We start from the raw sequence: 23,448 nt of genomic DNA on the forward strand, positions 1-23,448 counted from the left end.
AATATGAAGTGTGAGCCAAAGGTGGAAATTTTTGGCTGAGGAGAGCTGTGCAAATCTCTCCCAGTTCAATACTGTACATGAAAAAACACATCGTATTTCAGACAGACACTCACACACACAGAGTTTGAACTTAATGTCTGTATTCTGCAGCGGTTATGTTGAGATTTTGATGCGTGCTTAATGCAATATTCTTGGGGATTTACAACTTAATGTCTATGGACAGAATCTGGGGAATGCTGTCAGTTAACACAGACCATAATTTCGACTCATCCCTCAGTGTGAATAAACATATGGGAATGTGTTTAAAAACACTTATAATGGAAGCACTTAAACACTTAATTCTTCAGAAAATGTCTGTTGTTGTGCAGCAAAGTTACCAAAATTGGGACTACTGATAAGTTCTTTCAACTTGTTATCTGTTAGCCATTAGGCTCGGTCACGTGTTAACTAATCGGCCCGCATGGTGTAAGCTGATTGGTCCTTTGACATGTAATCCGGTAGCAAATCAACTTGTGTCTCTCTCTTTGTGTAACATTTCAATTGCTCAGTATTGCAGACAAGCCGGTTTCACTACAGCACACTGCGAGAGTTTTTCTCTAAAACTGCTATTTGCTCAGGAGGTTTGCTGGGGCTTTTCTTCTATCAGCTTGTACGGTAAGGTCTGCTTTTGGCCATGACACATTGAAGTGCGTCTTTAACAAGGTAAGCCTAAGCCAAATCTGGCTAGCACACATCGCTATCTTAGACCCTGTTTACACCTGGTATTAAGATGCGCTTTTGGTGATCCTATCACATGTGGTCAAAATACAGGTGTAAAGGGGGTCTAAAATGTTTTGTGATTGGATCACAAAAAACACATATGAATGTGGTCAAAAACGCATGTGACCACATCAGGTGTAAACGCTAATCAGTCCAGAATGTCTCGCAGCAGCAGTGAAGCGCCACCCCTTGCCTGTCAATCAACTGCTGCGCTAAAACAAGAGTTTAAACTTACAAGAGTTTAAACTTACTTGTCGGTTACAAGTGGCTTTACTAGAAAAAAAAACCCAAAAATGTCAGAATGGAAAATTGGAAAAAGCGGATACAAACATAAGCACGAGAACTTCATGGATCTTCTTCAGTGTGTCTAATACCAACATGCAGTGACACTTTTGAGAAGCACAGACATTTGCTGCTCACGTTAATTCAACCAATCCACTAAAATAATGAACAATTCTGCTTGAAATGTTGCGTTTGTGCTTGGATAACATTTCAGCTGCATATGGGAGAAACAGTGTGGCAGTTTTATTCGCTCTTTGTTTGTCTTTTCTGACTTTGTTGCACTTTAATGTCATGCAGTAACACACTGACATTGATGTATGTCATCATGAAACAGAGTCCCTCCCCTCAAAATCTGAATACAAGTAGCCACAGGAGACGCAGTTAAGCGACCAGGTGTAAAGAGCGATGTGTCGTCTGACCACATATCTTCAAATCACCAGAGTCGAATCTTTATACAAGGTGTAAATGGGGTCTTAGGTCACTAGATTAAATAAATCCACACATAGTAAGTCAAAACCATATTAACATACTAAATCTTTCTGAGAGTTGTCATGACCGAACTATTGTAATTCCTGTGGGTTGAGTTTGCTCCATGTAAACAGTGCTTTATGAATAGTTACTTATTTTCCCTTCCTAGTGTGTTTACCAAGCAAAAGTAACTGGATTTACTTTTTTACCTGGTCATGGCAAGAGTTTAAAATATGGTTAGGCTATAACTTGAAATGTCAGTTGCATAGTTTGTGCCACATCCATTCTAATATGTTTTAGCTTGAAAACATTGATTTTGCTACGTTTACACCACTCATCTACACTGGAATGGTGTTCAGTCCTCCACCAAATTTTTCGAAAACGATGACGTTTGGAAACTGAAAATGGAGGTTTCAGACTTAAATGGATTGGTGCAACTTTTGGATCTAATGTACAGTATCAGTGCAAACTGATGAGAAAAAGAATCGTATCATATTGAAATTGTATCGGCACAGGCTTGCTTGCCAACATGTGTAATGTTTCAGTGTTATGGTTATTCTGACAACTTCATATTTTAAATATATCTATTTGCAGCACTTCCCTACTAAGATTCCATTATGAGTGTTTTCAGTGCAAACACGTGTCCTGTTTATTACACACTGAGGGATGTTGAAATTATCGGTTGTAATAAGAAATGTGGTTTAGAATAACCCAGAATCTTCCTTTAAAAGACAACAGTTCTCAAGATTTGAATATTTATGATGGATTGCGCTCTACCGTGGAAAATATATCTAATGTGCATGCTACACAAAAACATCAGAAACACACTCAGTCTCTCTCATAAACAGATGCTCACACTCAATGACACACACAAAATGTGCTGCCATACTAGCCGTGGGATAACGCCTACACATAACACACACACGTCTGACTGACTTATGCTTTATCACCATCATTAGTGGGACAAGAGACATCCCAGAACATAAACACATGCATGGGAGACACACACACACACACACACACACACACACACACACACACACACACACAGCCTCCTTGGCTCCATTTGTTGGCTGTTTTGTTCACTAAGTCACTCTTTTGGTCCTTAGACTTTATTCTTTTTTATCCGTTCTTCTCTGTTGAAACTTTTTGACATTCAGCAGCTCCTATCTTTACACGTGATGAGCAATCAAAAGTTTCAATTCTTATACTGGACAGAATACACACACTCACACTGAGGTGCATAAATTCTGCTTGTTTGTGTTGTGTGGTGACTTAGGTTGTCATACTCTCTAATGACTGAGATGGGGGGGGGGGGGGGGTCTCTCCTCATCCCTCCATCACTGCTGATTATTGTCTCAATTACTTATTCTGTCGTTCCTTTCTCTCAACTCACGCTCACATCCTTTCCCCTCTTATTTCTACTTCTTTATATTTCTCTTCCTCTCTCTCTCTCTCTGTCTCTCTTCACGTTTTTTGTAAGGATAGCTGAAGGTACATGTTTTCTACTTCTAATCTACCTCTCTTTTTCATTTTCTTTTCCCTTTTAGTTTACTTTTCCTCACCACACAGCAAGATTTGGAAGTAACAACCACATTTAAAAGAATAGTTCACCCAAAAATGAAAATTCTCTCATTATATATTCACCCTATTGTTGCTCCAAACCCATAAGCTGTGAATTTTTAAAAAGTCTTCACAGGGTTAATTCTGTATATAATAGTAACTCTGGTTTGTCAAGCTTGAAAAATGTAAAAAATACATGAAAGTAAAAGTAATCAATATGACTAATGCACTATATTACAAGTCTTGGAATGTCAAAGGAATGACAGTGGAACCAGTTGTCAGTGGTGTGGCATCTTGCAACTCAAAACAAGAAACATAGATGTCAAAACACACAGTTGTTTAATTTGGTTTTATGCACATTATGCAGATTTACTGAAAATACTATTACTACCTCGTGTTTTTAAGGAGTGAATTCAGTTGTAGAATGTAACTGTCACTTCCCTAAATAACCGTCCGTTGTTTGTACAGAATAGGTGCTAAAATGTGGAGTGACAACCGCATTTACCTGCAGTGTGTACGTGACCCTTCAGTATTTCCACAAATAGAGAATAGCCACAGCCTTCAGCATGTTTCCTTTTTTCTCTTTCTCACTCTCTCTTTTCTGTCGGCCACTCACATGTTAGGTCTTTCCATCACCTCTTATCGTCTCTCTTCTCAATCACACCAGCAACAGCTTGTCAAAGACCATCAGTGTGTCCCTCCCTCCTTTACTGCCTCACATCTCCCTTGCTCTTTTTCTTTCTGTCTTACCAAAATGTGTCAGAATTGTTCATTGTTAGTTCATAATGCATTAACTAATGTTAACAAATGCTACTTTTGATTTAAAAAATGTTGTATATGTTAAAATTAACCATAACCAAGATGAATAAATTCTGTAAAACAATTGTTCATTGTTAGTTCGTTAGGAATGTTATCAAATGGAGCCTTATTGTAAAGTGTTACCAATACTTTTTGAATTAGTTGCAAATTATTTTTATTTAATACTGTTTTGTGGATTTGTAAATCACATTTTTATGTCCCTCTGTGTTTTCTTCATGAATGCTCCCTGTGCAAACACATTCTGTGGTCCTTGGGTGTGAGTGAGGGAGTGAAGAAGAGGGAGAGATAAAGGTGTGAAGGACTCTTTTTTCACACCCTCGGTGGGTCATCGATGGGGATGTTATTCTGCAAGCCCAGTAATATTGTTTTTCCCCTAATCAGAGGAAAAGATTTTTAAAAAATCACTCTAGACTGCCAGAGAGGGATATATTTGAAATTAAAGGAAGGACAAGGAATCAAATCAAGAGATATTGAGCGATAGGATGAACGATTACAGGAGTGAGGGATGGAGGTGTGTCTTTCCTCCATTTCATTTCTCTCTGTCTCACTCTCTCCATCCCTCTGTAAATAAGATCTGGCAGTCCCACTTACAGCAAGTCATTATTTCTCTCTCTTTCTCTCTCTCTCTTTTTCTCATTTAAGACGGCCAGGCCTTATTACCATGGACAAGCTGTCCTGTTCTGGTAATCAGCCGTCGGCCGCTCTTAGCTGAGCCCACATGCATGACATCCACCTGTAGCCCACCTCACCATCTATGCTTGCATCCGGACCACACTGGCCCACTTAGGCCCATGTAGCTCACCAGTATCATTTATCAGGATCCTGACAGTGTTTTGGAGGCAGTAAAATGTGTTCTGGATGAGGGAGTTTGTGAGTGAGTGATGGATGCAGTTTTAGGAGTTTTAGGATGTTAAATGACCTCCTCTGGGACTGGAAATTAGGCCTCATTAGAGCTGTACCATGGGCAGAGTGACATTTGTGTGTTAATCCATAAAAGATCAAACATTTGTGCAGAATGACTGTGTGTGTAGGGGAACAGTCAACAATGTGAGTATGTTAGCATACTAACATACTACACATGCTATTTTTTTTTTTAGTGGATGATATAAAAAAATAAAAATAAAAATTATTTTTTTTTGTTGCAAAAACAAATGCATAAAGTAGTCAAGTCATGTGACAACTAGGGTTCCTTTTGCATTTGTGTGTCAATTTTGACCCGGTGGAGTTTAAGCTTATAAATGATTCATAACACCAGGGTTTTCATCTAAAACCATATTGTAAGTCATTAATAACTTCCTAAATGTTCTTCCTAAAAAAAATCTACGCAATAGATGTAACAATGTGTTTTAAATGGTTGTATCTCTTAAACAATTTCATGAAAAATACGATAAATGACTCTTATAAGCCAGTTTGTTTGAATCTACAGCGAGCAACATACAGCGTAACTATTGCACTCCATTTCTAGAACGAATGACTCTTATGAGCTGGTTTGTTTGAATCTACAGCGAGCAACACAGCGTGACTAGTGCAGTCCGATTCCTGAATGAATGACTATTATGAGCTGGTTCTTCTGACTCTAGAGCGAGCAACACACAGCGTGACTAGTGCAGTCCGATTCTTGAATGAATGACTCTTATGAGCTGTGAGCTTTTTTAATCTCCTGCACAAAACCAGTAACTGGTGTAGTGCAGACCTCGAACAACTGGCTCTTATAAGCTGGCTCTAATACATCAGTTAATGATAAAATCTGACATGATTTAATCAGCTGACAACAGGCTGCTGAGGGCAGTAAATTCAAGATGAATTGCATTACTTTCCAAACAATTCTTTCTCAAAAGTTCTAAAAGAATTGTGAAGAGCAATCGGAATTGCAACCAGAATTGTTAAATACCTTAAGATTCCCATCCCTAGCGACAACAATGTATTATACTACTGTTTGAAATGTTTATCAATGAACAATGTGTCTTGTTTTTTTTTTGTGGTTTTTTTATTATTATTATTTTTTTTATATCAGGCATACAGCATATACTGCACAATAATCTAGTGTTCTATTCCAAATATAAGCTATTTTTTGGCCTTTTTGCCAAAATTGCGAAATGTTGGAATCAAACTCACATTGCCTGGATAAGAACCACAGTCCAAGCATATATACTACCTGCAAAGCCAGGGCTCTGATTTTCAATGTGTGTGTGTGTGTGTGTGTGTGTGTGTTTACAATCTCTTTGGACATGTCAGTGGTGGTATCAGCATGTTGTTGATTGATTGATGTGTTTTGAATATCTTTTGTATGTATGATATAATAATAGGTAATAAATCTCTTCCTTTCTTTCACAGCTACATCAGACGGGACGCGTCAGGGACTGGAGAGCGTGAGAGGAGGAGTTTGTGCTACACAGGGCATGAAGGTGGTGCTAAAAGTGGGACAGAGTGAGTAACACACACAAACACACATGCACACACACACACACACACACACACACCCACACTCTTGGGAGCGTATCAGCAGATAAAGCCAGAGGGTTGGTCACCTGAAACAGTTACGGATGCTGGATATGCTGAAACAGAAGCTCAGTAAAGTGTTTCTCTCCATGGCACACATGACCACGGTCATGACCAATAGCTTTTGTTTACACACAAACACAAACTCTCTCTATCCCTGTTAGTTTTCACTATTAAACTCAGGAAAACAGCGGTAAGTAAATCCCAACAGACTATGGACACAAGTCCCTGAGCCATAACAGTACACTGCACACACACTCATACTGTTTAGTTGTGTGTGTGTGTGTGTGTGTATACAGTTATTATCAGCCATGCCGATCACATAGTCACTTGTACGCTGTTGAATGAGTGTGAATTCACTGCAGCTAAAAGACGACAAAGCATTTTATTGTTTTTCTTTGCTTTACTTTTTTTCTCATTTCTCTGTCTTCATTTTTGTATATTAATTTGAATATTTCTTTTCACACAACTGTTTTTATTTACATTTCTTCAACAACATCTAGACAATGCTCTCTCTGTGCATTTGTCTCTCTCTCTCTCACTCTCTCTTTCACTCTCTCTCTCTCTCTCTCTCTCACTCTAGTTGTTATCTGATTTGCGGCTGAAAGGTCACGTCTGTTTTGTTTGTCATCTAAATAAAAGCCGTTTCAGTTGGAGATTTCTGATGTGATATTCCTGCACACACATACGCACACTCACACACTGGCTGTCATGCCATTTTGACAAGCTTGACAGTTCGTCATAAGCTCAGAGATGACGGTGTGCGTATGAAACGTTTAAAGCGCACGTAATGATTACATCACCTCTGCAGTAGACCCCTGACAACACTAGTGAAGATTATGACAACATAATGGCTTGAAACATATTAAAAGGGCCATATTCTTCAATTTTGTAGCATTTTATTATTCTTTTTATATATATATTTATATATATATATATATATATATATATATATATATATATATATATATATATATATTGTAATTAGAATGTAATCTTTTTGAAATTATTATATTATAAAATTATATAAATATAACCTTACAAGTTAATAATAATTATAATATAATAATATAATGTTAATCAAGGTTTTTTGCACCCCCCCCAAAAAAATTAAATTAAATTAATTAATTTAGTTTTTTTTGATAGAATTAATCGACCTTTGATACTGTACATTTCTACATGTTTTGCTAATGTCATATATATATATATATATATATATATATATATATATATATATATATATATATATATATATATATATGTAGGGTTTGACAATCAATTATCATGATAAATATTTGCTTTTATATTTGATAAATATTAAAACCCCTCAAATAACAGTAATTTAATATGTAATTATATAATTATACAGTAAATAGTTATATTTAAATAATTACAAAAATGTATTATAAAAATAATTTTCAAATAATTATAATGAGCTGTAAAGCATTGATAAGACAATACAAAATGAAGCTTAAGAAGGTAGTATATTGTTTAGTTACATATTATTTAACATAAGCCTATCACTGGCCTACAGTCCACAGCAATCTATTTTGCAATTAAATTTGTCAATTTGTATTAAATAGATTTGTTATAAGGGCTTGTCTTTTTGGGACTTTCTCAGCTAATCTTTATACATGCGATTAATTTGATTAATTAATCACCATACAATGTAATTAATTAGATTAAAAATATGAATCGATTGACAGCCCTAATATACATACAGTATATATAGGCCTATATATATGGACTGTCAATCGATTAATATTTTCTCTCTCTCTCTCTCTCGCTCTCTCTTTCTCTCTCTCTCTCTCTCTCTCTCTCTTAGGGGTCATATGTTAATGAATAGATTGTGATGTCAAAAATTAGTCATGATAATGACTAGTGAGCTATTTTAAACAACAGTGCAGTACTTATAAGGCTGTGATGCAATTGCTTATTTATTATTCTTATGTTTTGTGCTGGTTGATTACTAAACCATTTTTTAATCTATTGCTTGTCCGTAGGTCCATATGGCCTCCCAGCCAAGTCCCCCAAAGCCGATCCAGCAGGCCGTATCAACAACCCAAATCCAGGTAAACACAGCTGCTTTTAATATCAGCTGAGGACACATCAAAATGCCACATCCCAAACAGACACAACATAAAAAGAACAGAACTAACTCAAGGAACAAGGGAAGGAAACAACAGATGGATAGAGAGAAACAGCCGTCTTGGCGTTCTGGTTATTTTTGATATATTCCACCCTTCTGTTTGTTCTCTCCTCCTTACAGTCCCTCTGTTCTGTGTTGTCTTCACAGGCCTTGCAGCCACTAGCTGAAGGCAGAGTGTGGTGGGGTAATGGCCGCACGGGGAAAGATAAAGGATGAGAGGAGGAGAGAGCCGTCATTTCTGAGACTTATTAATGCCATTTGTTTAGCGGCCCGAGTTTAGTTGGTCCTGAGAGGAAGAAAAACACTGAAAATGGGAGGGAGAGGAGGATGATTAGTGTATGATGACAGAATAAGAAAATTACTCACACTCTCCGTTTGGATGCTTTTGACGTCTGGGAGCATGAGACTGCTGCCTTGTGTCTTATTCTATCTTTTCTCTGACATACATTCACAAAATAGAGCGAAACAGAGAGACTTGTCTGTTGCTCGTAATATCAGATCTATCTATCTATATATCTATATATCTATCTGTCTGTCTGTCTGTCTGTCTACACTATTTATCTGTCTGTCTATCTATCTGCCTCTGTCTATCTACCATCATTTTGAGTGGAGGTGGGTTGGGGAGCAGCTAGTCATTACAAGCACAATAACATGGACAGTCATAGAGACACGTAGCGAAGAAGGAGGTGGAGGAAAGGAGTGAGGGATGTAGAGAGAAAATGAGAGGAATTGTGTCAAGAATAATGATGGGCCAATTGAGAGCGCCTGCAGACAGATCCCTGTATTTCCAACCATTCCCACACTCGGCAGGGGCTCTCATTGTATCCCGCTACGATCACAGCTACACATACACACCTACTAAAACACCAGCTATGTCCAGCTAAATGAGCACAATGGTCATTTGTTGTATGTCTTGTATTTAATGCGTGTATAATCAAACCCTAGTACCTTTCCAATCTGTATTTCCCATTGCCAATGAGACATAGTTTGCCTCCTTAAAGGAATTGTTCACCCAAAAATGAAAATTCTGTCATCATTTACTCACCCTCAATGAAACGAAAGCAATGTGCCATATTCAGATATGTAGTCTGTGATTGACCTTGAATATAGCACATGAGTCACATAAACTTCTTTTAGTAGTCTGCAGCATGAACACTTCTTAATATTTCTCCTTTTGTGTTCTACCGAAGAAAGACAGTCATACGGGTTTGAAACAACATGAGTGTGAGTAAATGATGAAATAATTTTTTGGGGGAACCGTTCCTTTAATAGAAAATGTCATGGTTACTTTCGTAACCTCTGTTCCCTGGTGGAGGGAACGAGATATTGTGTCGATGTAGTGACACTAGGGGTCACTCTTGGGAGCCCCAAACACCTCTGCTTTTTAAAAAAGGCTAATGAGAATTGATGAGTGGAATTTGCATGCCACTCCCCCGGACATACGGGTATAAAAGGAGCTGGTATGCAACCACTCATTCAGGTTTTGTGCTGAGGAGCCGAGACCAGGTCCCGGACATTTCAGCGGGTAGTTCAGCATTGTGGCAAGAGGGACACAATGTCTCGTTCCCTCCATCAGGGAACGGAGGTTACGAATGTAACCATGACGTTCCCTATCTGTCACTCACTCGACGTTGTGTCGATGTAGTGACACTATTGGTCCCTATACAAAACACCACAATTATCTGAACTGTGTTACATGAACTGGCGGTGTGTGACGGGCAGACCGCTGCGTGCCTTGTAGCCAGCGCACCAGGCCATCACGTAACCTCCCCCAATGCTCTTATGAGCATCAAACTGTCCATCAGGAACAAGTCGACTGCCCAACTATAGGGACAGACTAGCCCAGCCGAGGCCTCTTTCCCTCTCTTTTCTCCACAAAAAGAGTGGAATTTGTTAACTGACTGGGAGCCATAACTGTCTGCATTGGGGGGTGTCCTTCCAAGGGGAAGACATCGCGGAGACCACACCCCATCCAAAAAGAGGGGGGGTATTTTGAGTGGAATACGTCACATGGTCTTACCGAGTTTTGTCGGAAGTATGTCATGTGGAGAGGTCCCATGGTAGGTCCTACCCGAATGGGGAAGAGTTTCTACAGAGCATGGCGACCGGGGGCAGAGGGTCCTCTGCCCAAGGAAGACGCAGTTTGCCAACAGGAAAACGATTTTGCGGAAGATATTACACGGGGTTGCCTTCGGGGAACCAGCACATGTGGAGCACCTACCTCAGTACAGGGGCTCATTAGCACACGTACTGGGCTGGTCAGCGAGTTTCTTCGCAAACTCAACTGCCAGAGGGCTAAGGAGGAAAGTTATCCAGGAATCACAGTCTGTAAACATGACTGGGAGTCAAGAGTGCACATCTTCACCTCAAGGGAGGGGAAAGGCGCTATGCGCAAACGGTACACCCGGCCAGCTGTCCCGGAACTTACCTGCTTGTGCCTGCCAATACACGGGATGAGACAGGCTCAACCCAGAGATTGTACAACCTCACAAAGGTGTTGGATGTTGCCCAGCCTGCTGCTCTGCAGATGTCTGCCAAAGAGGCGCCACTGGCCAGGGCCCAGGAGGCCGCCACACTCCTGGTAGAATGGGCTCGTAACCCCGCAGGGGGTGGCATGTCCTGAGCCTGATATGCCATTGTGATGGCGTCAATGACCCAGTGGGCGATCCTCTGTTTAGAGACAGCGCTTCCTTTCCGCTGTCCACCAAAGCAGACAAAGAGCTGCTCAGAGCTTCTAAGGCCCTGTGTGCGATCCAAATAGATGCGTAAAGCTCGCACCAGACACAGCAACGCCAAGGCTGTGTCTGCCTCCTCCTGGGGCAGTGCTTGCAGGTTCACCACCTGATCCCTAAAAGGGGTCATGGGAACTTTGGGCACATAGCCCGGTTGGGGTCTCAGAATCATGTGAGAGTAACCTGGACCGAACTCCAGGCACGATTTGCTGACAGAGAATGCCTGTAGGTCCCCTACCCTTTTGATGGAAGTGAGCGCAGTCAGGAGGGCAGTCTTCAAAGAGAGTGCCTTAAGCTTAGCTGACTCCAAGGGCTCAAAGGGAGCTCCCTGTAGACCCCGAAGGACTACAGGGAGGTCCCACGAGGGGACGAGGCGCGGCCTGGAGGGATTCAACCTCCTAGCGCCTCTCAGGAACCTGATGATCAAGTCATGCTTCCCCAAGTACTTACCATCTACTGCATCATGATGAGCCGAAATAGCGGCTACATACACTTTCAAGGTGGAGGAGGACAGCCGCCCCTCCAGCCTCTCCTGCAGGAAGGAAAGCACCGATCCGACTGCACATCTCTGGGGGTCTTCGCGTTGGGAAGAACACCACTTAGCAAATAGATGGCACTTCAAGGCATACAGGCGCCTCGTAGAGGGAACCCTAGCCTGAGTGATTGTGTCTACCACCGCGGGTGGTAGGCCACTTAGGTCTTCCACGTCCCATCCAGGGGCCAGACGTGGAGATTCCAGAGGTCTGGTCGCGGGTGCCAGAAGGTGCCCAATCCCTGAGAAAGAAGGTCCTTCCTCAGGGGAATTCATCAGGGGGTGCTGTCACGAGGAGTGTGAGATCCGAGAACCACGTCAGGGTGGGCCAGTAGGTTGCTACTAAGACAACCTGCTCCTCGTCCTCCCTGACATGGCATAGGGTCTGTGCAAGTAGGCTCACTGGGGGAAACGAATATTTGTGTAGTCCAGGGGGCCAGCTGTGTGCCAGAGCATCTATACAGGGGTGTAGGGGTGCCTCGGTAAGGGCATACCAAAGCGGACAGTGGGAGGATTCCCGGGAAGCAAAAAGGTCTACCTGTGCTCAACCGAATCGACTCCAAATCAGCTGGACCACCTGAGGGTGGAGTTTCCACTCTCCCCTGAGTGTAACCTGATGTGACAACGCGTCCACTGCGGTATTGAGGTCGCCCGGGATGTGAGTGGCTCGTAGCAACTTGAGGCGCTGCTGACTCCAGAGGAGGAGACTGCGGGCGAGTTGTGAAAAGCAACGGGAGAGTAGACCACCTTGATGGTTGATGTACACTACCGTCACAGTGTTGTCCGTCCAGACCAACACGTGCTTGCCCTGGATCAATGGCTAGAATCTCCGCAGGGCGAGAAGTACTGCCAACAACTCTAGGCAGTTGATGTGCCAACGCAGCCGCGGGCCAGTCCAGGAGCCGGCGGCTGTGTGCCTGTTGCATCCGGCACCCCAGCCCGTCTTGGAGGCATCTGTTGTAACCACGATGTACCTGGAGACCTGCTCTAGGGGAACCCCTGCCCGTAGAAATGCAAGGTCGTTCCAAGGGCTGAAGAGGCGGCGACAGATCAGCATGATGGTTACGCGATGTGTCCCGTGGGACTCGAGTCTGAAGCCAGTGCTGAAGCGATCTCATATGCATTAACCTGAGAGGTGTGGCCGCCGTTGAGGATGCCATATGCCCCAGGAGGCTCTGAAAAAGTTTCAGTGGAACCGCTGCCCACCATCTGAATGCCTTCAGACAGTTCAGCACTGACTGCGTGCATTTGTTCATGAGGTGCGCTGTCATAGAGACTGAGTCCAACTCCAAACCAAGAAAAGAGATGCTCTGAACTGGGGAGAGCTTGCTCTTCTCCCAGTTGACCCGAAGCCCCAGTCGGCTGAGGTGCTAGAGCATGAGATCACTTTGCACGCACAGCAACTCTTGAGAGTGAGCAAGGATAAGCCAGTCATCGAGATAGTTGAGGATGCGGACGCCCACTTCCCTTAGCGGGGCAAGGGCTGCCTCTGCAACCTTCGTGAAGACGCGAGGGGACAAAGACAGGCCGAAGGAGAGGACGTTGTACTGGTACACCTGGCTTTCGAAGGCAAACCGCAGGAAGGGTCTGTGTCGAGGTAAGACCAAGACGGGGCAGTACGCGTCCTTCAGGTCTACCGCTGCGCACCAATCTTGATGCCGGATGCTTGTTAGAGTGCATTTTTGCGTCAGCTTCTTGGACGGGAGTCTGTGCAAAGCCCGGTTCAGTACTTGCAGGTCCAGGATTGGTCGCAACCCACCGCCTTTCTTCAGTACGATGAAGTAAGTGCTGTAGAACCCTTTCTTCATCTCGGCTGGAGGGACAGGCTCAATCGCGCCCTTGCGCAGAAGGGTAGCGATCTCCACATGCAAGGTAGCGGCATTCTCGCCCTTCAGCGAGGTGAAGCGGACGCCGCTGAACCTGGGCGGGCACCTGGCGAACTGAATCGCGTAGCCGAGTTGGACGGTCTGGGTCAGCCATCGCGACGGGTTGGAAAGCGTGAGCCATGCGCTCAAATTCTGGGCAAGGGGGACCAAGGGAATGATCATGTCGGACATACTGGCGGGTGGTGCCTCGCGGCGGGGCGGAGCTCGAGGTGCCACATCAAGGGGACTCGAGCCCAGTGGCCGTGCTGAGTCCAGGGACATCGAAGCACTTACCTGGCTCCTGCTGCCCACCATAAGATTGGCCGAGGAGGGGGAGGAGGATTCTCGTCCCCGTAGTCCACTGGAACCAGTCCCGTGTGGGCTTGTTTGTGCCACATCCACAAATGGGACGGTGGTCGTGACGACGGCCGTGTGCACTGGATATGTGACCCAGGAGAAGAGGGAACCATTCTTTTGTCAGGCTTTTGGGTGCCGCAGCCTCCTGGGCATGCGGCGACAAAAAATTCTCCTCCCGGGCCTCCAACGGGGGATGGAGTGGTCTGTCGACCAGGCCCAGAGAAGTGGGTCTCCTCGCCGCTGGGTCGCCCGTTTCGGGTGCGCTTCGAAGCCTTCCTTGGGTTCTTAGGGGCCAGCCGCGAGACAGGTGGCGTCTGTTTCCTGCAGAGGGCTCCACGCCGGAGCCAGGCCACGGGGGCGATGAGCAGACAGGGTGCGGGGTCTTAAGCCGCGCCGGGGCAGGATATGTTGTAAGGCCTCCGTCTGCTTCTTCACCGCCGAGAACTGCTGGGCAAAGTCCTCGACGGCGTCACCAAACAGGCCAACCTGGGAAATGGGGGCATCAAGGAACCGTGCCTTGTCCGCCTCTCCCATCTCGACCAAGTTGAGCCAAAGGTGGAGCTCCTGGACCACCAGGGTGGACATCGCCTGCCCGAGAGACCGCGCCGTGACCTTCATCACCCGGAGAGTGAGGTCGGTCGCCGAGTGCAGTTCCTGCATTAATCCTGGGTCAGAACTACCCTCGTGCAGTTCTTTTAGCACCTTGGATTTATGTACTTGCAGGAGAGCCATGGCGTGCAGGGCGGAGGCAGCTTGCAGGCCACAGTCATCAGGGACAACGTAAACCTACAGGCCCTGGATGGGAGCTTCGGGCGCCCGTGCCAGGTGGCGGTGCTCTGCTGACACAAGTGCACCGCGACGCCTTATCCACCTGGGGGATCACCAAATACCCCCTGGCTGCTCCACCATCGAGGGTAGTGAGAGCGGGGGAGCTGAAAGACCGGGACCGGGCAGTAAAAGGTGCCTCCCACGATCTTGTCAGCTCCTCATGCACTTCCGGGAAGAAAGGAACGGGGGCAGGGCGTGGCCGTGGGCGGCGCCCTGAGCCCAGGAACCAATCGTCGAGCTACGAGGGTTCAGGGGAGAATGGAGTCTAGCCTGACGCTCATGGCCATCCGGGAAAGCATGTCCGTCATTTCCACAGCGGCGTGAGACTGGGCGACCGTTCCCGAAGGAGGAAGCAAAGGGAGATACCCGGCGGAGGTGGTCCCATTGATGTCCCCAAATCGCCCCCAGTGCTAACCAACGCGGCCTCAAACCCGTAGGTAGAAGGACCGGTGCGGGGAGCCTCTGGGGTGGCTTGCTTTCTTATGAAAACAAGCCGCGACCGCAACGCTGCCATGGTCATGTTCTCACAATGAGGACATGACTCATCCATGAACAATGTCTCCACGTGGGCAGTGCCCAGACACGTAAGACAGCTATCGTGGCCGTCAGAAGCGGAGAGATATCGACCGCAACCAGGAATAACACACAAACAGAAAGGCATCTTTAAAAAGACGTTCCGTGTGTGTGCCGCTCTTTTTGTCAATGAAAATATACTCTTTTAGAATATGCTCTCTTATTTTCGCTCTGCCGAAGCACCCAGGGGCGTTCTCTGCACTCCACGGTGCAGAGGGGGAGAAGCCGCTGAAATGCGGCGTAAATCCAGCAGTTTTGAGGTGCGTCTTTGGAGGGAATTGAATTCAGTGCACTGAATACAACCGCTCGGCTCCGAAGAGAAAATCTGAATGAGTGGTTGCATACCAGCTCCTTTTATACCCGTATGTCCGGGGGAGTGGCATGCAAATTCTCAATGGCCTTTTTTAAAAAAAGCAGAGGTGTTTGGGGCTCCCAAGAGTGACCCCTAGTGTCACTACATCGACACAACGTCGAGTGAGTGACAGATAGGGAACTAGTAATTCCAGAATAAATAATTAAGCTATAAAGCTCACATTCCATTACATGGAAGAGATAGCTTTTATCACGTCATGCCTGGTTAGTACACAGAGTTACAGTAAAGTAGACCTCCTCTGATAATGACAATTTTGTGGTTATCTAGCACATCTATTTTGTGAGGGTTTTATGCATTCTCAAGTTCTTCAGTTTAAAGAGCCGAATTAGACCACAGCGTTTAGATTGGCTTTCATTTCCCCTGTGAAATGCCTCCCACACTCTATAATCCCGTTATGTAAAGATAAATGACTAATATAGCCTCATAGATCTCACATCTTTTAAAACGCTCTTTCTGCTAAGCTGTTGTTCATATAAGAGGGTAGAAGACATGATTTTAGTGTGTGAAGCAGCAGCACATAAACCACATTAACCATAGCTCATTTCTCCATGTGTGAAAAGTGTTATGTTTTTTTATTACAGAAAAAGAGCATAAAGAGCTGGCGCTATTCTGTCCTATAAGTGTTCAACAACTTTTAGGGCAAAAATATGAACAATAATACATTTCCAGCATCAACAAAACTTGCTATATTATGAATCCATTATCATGGTCCAGCTTAGTCTGCACTTACTCTAAAGGCCCATATTCACCATGAATATTTACCAAAACAAGACTTTGAATTAAAACTATGCACTCCTATAGACTTATTCACACCACAGATGGAAATTTGATGACAAAACTAGGTGTTTTGGCAGGAATGTTTTTTAGTTTTTAGTTGTTCGCAATCACTTTGGCTCAGTTTTTGAAACAATCTTAACATTCTCTAAACTGTAAGTGCAATTGTCACAACTGTTTTATGGGTCATCACAACTCTATTGCATTTATGCAAAATGTAGTAACTCACCCAAAACATTTAATTCATGCTTCAAAACCTAGTTATTGTGTCAGTAAATTGTCCAATGCCACCAAAATGAGAAGTTTGTTTTTGTCATCGTTTGACCCGTTCTGGTCAAAATGTTTCCATATTTTTTCACCATGGCAGTCAACCCTGGAAATGTTTGTTATATACACATTTTTTGTTGACACTGACTGCTTACTGTACTATACAAGAATGTCAGTTTTGTCTAGCTGAATGTTTAGATACTGATTTCAACAGAAGGAAAATTTTTACTGGGAAAAGTCAATACAGTACAATTCTGTAGTACACAGAAAAAGGATATGCACATTTGTATGTATGCAGTACATTTATTTTGTAGCAATGTGTTACATGTAAACAGAAAATTCACATTTGCATGTCCATTTTTACACATTTCTTACATGTAAAGTAAAACAAAACAAAAAAAAACCTGCAACAATGAAAAAAACCTGCAGTAGTTCTGTAAAAAAACAATAAATTGTACCTCCTCACAGTACGTAACACTACAAGTTCCCATCTTCTTGGTGGACATCCTGTAACTCTTGTTGGTCTGGCCAGAGATTTAGCTGATATCACAAACATTCCATGTCATAGATATGGAATAGATACTGAATATACATGTATGTCTGACCGATTTTGATAATTGAATGGATCATTTTGCCTGTGATGGCTCACAGGATGAAAGAATGTTTAGAAGTTGTGAAGAGTATGACAGTTTCACTGATAATCAACTCATCAGTTTTGATCAGCAAGCCATGTGCATTTAGTTATTGTGCAAATTTTAGACAATTATACTTGCTCTTTTGCACACGTGCCAAAACACGTGCAATTTGCTTAAATGAATAAGGAATTCAAATCTGGTGTGAAGAAGAAACTAATTGTTCAGAGATTTGAACTTTCGAGAATTGAGCCAAAGCAATTGAGAAAAACTGTAATGCAAGCAGACACTTTGTCTGCCATTGGTTTAACTTTTTTGTTTGTTTTGTTCTTGGTGTGAACAAGCCATAACTCTGTGTCCAAACACTGACCATTGCCTCATCTCACCTTTTTCTATCTCTTGCTATTTATTTTTCTACTCTACGGTTTGATGATCGTGGTTCACATCTCTTTTTCCAGACCACAGTGTCCACTCATGTGGCTGACCGCAGACTAACTCCGTGTGTGTTTTACACGTGTGCCAAAATGTGCATGTTTGCGGAAACCCAATCCACCTTGACTCAGTGTGATCTGAGCCACTGGTCAGTGAGTTTAGACAAAAGTCCACTTCTCTGCAACGTCATCCAACTTTATTCAATTTCAGACAGTTTTAGTGTTGACGGCAAGACTCTAATTGGTTCAGTTCGATGTGTTAAGGACATGAACAAGCCAATCAAATACTTAGATGACTGGCCCGGTTTCATTTGTTCCATTTGATTGGTTAAAGTTATTAACTACAGTAGCCCATCAGATGGTGAGCTAGTCGGAGAAAGGCAATGCTAAAGGGCAGGATGTGGCAACGCTAATGAACCCGCTACATCAGACTAATACTAATGTAAGTGTCAAAGGACACTTCTTTGGAGTCCACATTCCAATACAGGAACATGTTAAAGGTGGACATCTCACTAATGGGTGTCATAACCAAATGCAATCTAGAAAGACTTGGAAAAGTTTTCCTAATGAACTGCACTGACCCTCAGAAAACTGCTAAGCTGGGTCAAGAGTAAAGAGTGTAGAAGTAAAGTGGATTTCCTTTCTGCGCAATATCTGTGCAATTTCTGGGCCACTATTGTCAGCAAACAGAATTGCTAATATAACTAGATAGGTAACATTTGTCAAGACAAATTGATGTTGGCTCGAAAAAGCCTTGTCTGAAAGATTAAAGATAGTTTCAGAAGCTTGAAGTTTAAAGATTTCACAGACCCAACAGTCAGACAGACAGACAGATAGACAGAAAGAACTTGGATGGATGGATGAATGGATGGATGGCTGGTTTTGAAAGTGACAGTAAAAGGAATTGTTTACTCTTTCAGTGAAATCATCCTACGAGTGGCTTACTTATAAGTGTCTCTGCATATTAATTTGAAAGAGTGAAAGTATATTATCATTGCAAAAAATTACACCCCTTTACTTATATATTGAGGGACAATTTTAAAGTCTCATTGCTGTTTTACAAATGTTGATTTTTATTTTATTTATTTTTTTATGTGGACTATCAAATTCTCTCTCTGTTTTGCAGGTGCTGGAAACAACACACATCCCAAAATTCCCCCTAGAGGATCGGGTGGAGAAAATGGCCCCCTTCCTCCCTCCAACATCGCGGTTATCGCGGGTGCAGCCGGAGGTTCTGCCTTTCTCCTTCTCGTCACTGCCGTGATCTGCGTGGTGTGTTACCGACGACGACATGCCAAACATTCTGAATCGCACCACCCTCCCCTTTCCCTCTCCTCCCTGACCTCGCCCAAACGAGGCTGTGGCGGGGGCGGAGGAGGCGGCAACAACAACGGCTCGGAACCTAGCGACATCATCATCCCGCTGCGGACTTCTGACTCCGCCTACTGCCCGCACTACGAGAAAGTCAGCGGGGACTACGGGCATCCGGTCTACATCGTACAGGAGATGCCCCCTCAGAGCCCCGCCAACATCTACTACAAAGTATGAGAACCGTAGACGACCTTAACGACAACAAGACCACACCAACCTTAATGACTACCTAAATCCCGCTCCTAGACTCGCCCCCCGCAGTCCTCCACGTGACTGCGGCATTCGGAGTCCTTCGTAGATCAGATTATTTTACCTTCACACACATTTCTCCGATACGCAGATAGTTTGGGGTCGGGTGTGTGTATATGTGTGTGTTATCAATCCTTGCAACCGCCCAACACCCCCCCCCCCCCTTCGTCCCACAGGGATGTGTTCGTAAAGCTAGAGAAGACCTCCTGGAATGATTCAACCAACTGAAAAAACATGAAAACTCCTTGTTTTATTGGGGACATTCTGGAGCACAAGCATCGAAACTTTGTCTTTTCTGATATACTTGCAATATAAACCAACAAAAATACAAATAAAACTCAACTTCGTGTGAACTTGGACTACGAATGCTACATTTACTCACAAATAGCAGTCTAGTTTGTGTTACTACTCCTCTGTCGAGGGGAGGGGCCATTGATTCAGCCAATCGTCGCACAGGGCTGCAGTCACGTGATCTAGGACCCATGTGTTTGATTGGTGGTGTTTTAGTGGCGTGGAGAATCTTGTATATTTTAATAACGTGTGTATTTTGTGAGTGTGTAGGATAAATATTCCGACACTGCTGTCGCACATTGTTGCGACCGGTGTGCTTCAGTAAAAATTGAGTGTTTGAATGAGTGCGAATGAGTGTGTGTGTGAGTACAGTGTTAGCGAGAACATGAGTGTGTTAGACTGTTTCAAAACCAAAACACAAAATATGAGCGAACATTAAAAAAAAAGTTTTTTTTATCGCTTTCAACACAGATAATAATTAAATATGAATATTCAGTAAAGTAATTTTTAGATTTTTTTTTTCTTCATGTAAATTTACAATACCTTTGCTAGGCCTAATTTTTTTAATCATTTTTTTACGACATGCTGACCTTGTTTCTTCCCCTTTTGAGTTGTAAATTAATTTAATACTTTCATTCTGTTGCAGAAACTGAGTTTGTTTGGTTGTTTTCCCCACATTTCCCTCTTTCCCAGGAGTCTCCTCCGCTTTACACATATATTTTTATAGCTCCTTGTACTCTGATGTAGTTTTGAAGCTAGACCTCGTTTGTGAACGTGTTGAGGTAGAACAATCTGAGAGAGTTTTTTTATTATTATTTTTAAAGGCGTTTTTTTTTTAACAAAAGGGGGAAAAACTGAAAGGAGGGAAGAATTTGAGGGGGTGAAATAAAAAGAAAAGAATGCCTACTCCACCTGTGAAGCAAGGAAACTTCTAGAAAGACTATGAAAGAATTGCACATTAAAAGAAAAATATAGGGGAGGAGGTGGGGGGAGAAAAGGAAAGAGGTTTGAAGGAGAATAGAGCGAGTGAAGTGAAGGAGAGCGGTATGGAGAGAGATAGGAAAGGTTTTTAATAAACTCCTGGAAGAGCTTGTCTGAAACGGTGGAGGAGGCAGATGTGAGCATGGCGGCGTTTTGAGGTAGAGAGACAGACTGATGAGGGGAAGAAAGGAACTCATTCTCTCAGATGGACAACAGGATAGATGGACACACAGAATTACTCTCTTACAGACACACAGTGCCCTTTTTTGTTCACACGAAGTGAAGTGGAAATATTTCAAGACTCATTTCAAATTCTTGCGTGTCTCTGAACACGTCTCAATATAATGCAGACGCTCACACACACACGCTCACACACACTCGGAGAAAGACTCAATGCATAGAGCTGTGGCACACATAAAAAGCTCTTATAAAGAGACACTCACACGCACAGATTGAATACACAGTCAAAAGCCATTCTGATTGGCCATATATGCTAGTTACCTCAACAAATAGAGTCTGATTAGCATCACTCTTTCGCATCTAATATATCTCTCTCTCTCTCTTACATAAAAACAATCATGAAGCTCTGTAACTAACTGTGTGTGTGTTAGTGCCAATCTCTCTTAAGCACGAAACACACTCTATGCAAGAACATGAGCGCAAACACTTCAAGCTGAAATGTTTCTGAACGTGATTCTGTACGCATTGCAATCTCAGTGTGGCCACAAGGGGCACTATAGCAAGCATTAGTATATGGTAAATACCTTCTTCTATGGTTGGTTGTGTCTTTCAGGTCAATTTATGTGGTTGAGCAACAGTTAGCAAATAGCTACTCAAATAATAACGCATTCATTTTATTACCGCCACAGAACGCATGTTATGTACTGTATGTACAATGGAACTGCACATTTGCATCGGCCAGACATTTTCGTCTGCATTTCCGTACTTGCATAAAGTACATTTCTGGCCTTAGGAGTGTTCTCTTACACTGCCATTGCCACAGTGTGTGTTTGTAGCTATGAAATACACTGCATACACATGCAAAGAAAAACAAGCCATTCATACCCAAATATGTTGGTAGTCTTACTTTGCAGATGTGTTTGCTGAGACTGAACAATCTGTGTCCAATCTGCCTAGAAAAACTGTCTTTTGAAAAGTTTTTTTTCTTTCATTTTTTGTCCCTCTGCTGCATCAAAACTGTGAGAAAAAAGAAAAAGAAAAAAAAATATTGCTTTCCTGTCACATTGATGTTATCTCTTACACAGTATGGATTTTGTTACTTCAATATCAAGTTGCCTAAATTGTGGAGGTGTTACATTTGTTCAGCACTGTTGTATTTGTGGGCTGTTTCATACATATTTAAGCATTCAGTTTTGTTTTTTTCCAAATTATGTTAAAGATACTAGAACAATCTATGTAAGCCATGTCTCTGACCCTGTGCACATGGACATGCTGGTGTATGCGTGTTTGTGGGTATGTCCAAAACACACGACCGAGAAGCCGTGGACATCGTTCAATGACAGACGATGACGATGACACAACAGGTGCTGGACGAAACAGCAACATCACAGCGGACGCATGAGGAGACACAAACACTCTCTGCCCACCATCATCCCTTTTTTGGGTCTTGTTTATCGAACATCTGGCCTCAGAAAGGTTAATCTTCTGTCTTTTCCATTGAGCAATTCTTTGTGCACTTGCTTTCTCCAAGAACGCTGGGACCAGTATTCTGTACGCAGACAAAAGCAGGGGACGAACCACAAAGTGTGTATATTTTTAGAGAACGCTTCAGTGTGTGTACGTGTTTCTCTGTGCCAATAGCCAGCGGGTGGCGGCCATTTTAAAGAGCTCCATTCCTCTCCAGTGATGTGTTCAGACGTTTGTAAAACACCATGTTTGTGTACGATGTTTTCTTTTCCGTGTCCATTCCTCCATCTTACCCCTTCACGCTCTCTTGATTTCCCTCCTGCATACATGCCTTTTAAAAGGATTAAACTAATACATTCCTTTGAAGAAATGTTGATTAAAAAACATACAAGAAAATGTTTAAGCTGCATTCTTTGATCTTGCAAGTGCTCTTTAGTAGATGTATGCTTGTGTTTGTGTGCATAGAATTATGTGAACATTCACTGAAAATGTAACCGAATGTGATAAAAGAAGCTTTTGTTATATTTCTTTATTTTTCCTTCGACTCAACGATAACTCACTCCTCACCGGTTTTTCATCTTCTCTAAATGAAACTTTTGAGGCAATGAATATGAATGTGTTCTTTAAACGTGCAGAAATACCTGCAACTCGTGTTATTTATTTCATACTGTATCTCCTTAATTATTTTATTGATTTCCTTTAGATCCTACCGTATTTTTCCAAAATACCCTTCAGTTGCCAAAGCAACCATTTCCTTCTGGCAACACACAAAATCTGGACCTGATTGTCCCCATGACTTTGCCATATATAGCTACAGGTTATACAGAGGCAAAGACCTTATTAGTGCCCAGGGAGCGTTTTTATGCACCACAGTCCTCTCATGGGTGAGCCATGATATAGGTGTACAAGGATAGTGGAAGGAAACAGAAGCAAAGAAACTAAATTCAATTTATAAATATCCTCAATGGGTTATGTGGTTATCTTTACTATGTAATAATTTTTCTCA

The 23,448-nt window shown here is 42.9% G+C and overlaps 1 protein-coding gene across 1 annotated transcript in view; it reads left to right on the forward strand.

Annotated features, from left to right (window-relative positions):
• Positions 1 to 23,060, forward strand: part of LOC127446820 (ephrin-B3-like) — a 108,983-nt gene extending 85,923 nt beyond the window's left edge. Inside the window, exons 3-5 of the mRNA XM_051708074.1 lie at positions 6,226 to 6,318; positions 8,394 to 8,462; positions 19,030 to 23,060. Of these exons, the coding sequence (XP_051564034.1) occupies positions 6,226 to 6,318; positions 8,394 to 8,462; positions 19,030 to 19,451 (584 nt within the window). The 3' untranslated portion in view covers positions 19,452 to 23,060. The remainder of the gene's footprint in view (positions 1 to 6,225; positions 6,319 to 8,393; positions 8,463 to 19,029) is intronic.
• Positions 23,061 to 23,448: the final 388 nt, after the last annotated feature.

This window comes from Myxocyprinus asiaticus, chromosome 1 (assembly GCF_019703515.2).
Source record: "Myxocyprinus asiaticus isolate MX2 ecotype Aquarium Trade chromosome 1, UBuf_Myxa_2, whole genome shotgun sequence".
Taxonomy (NCBI): Eukaryota; Metazoa; Chordata; class Actinopteri; order Cypriniformes; family Catostomidae; genus Myxocyprinus; species Myxocyprinus asiaticus.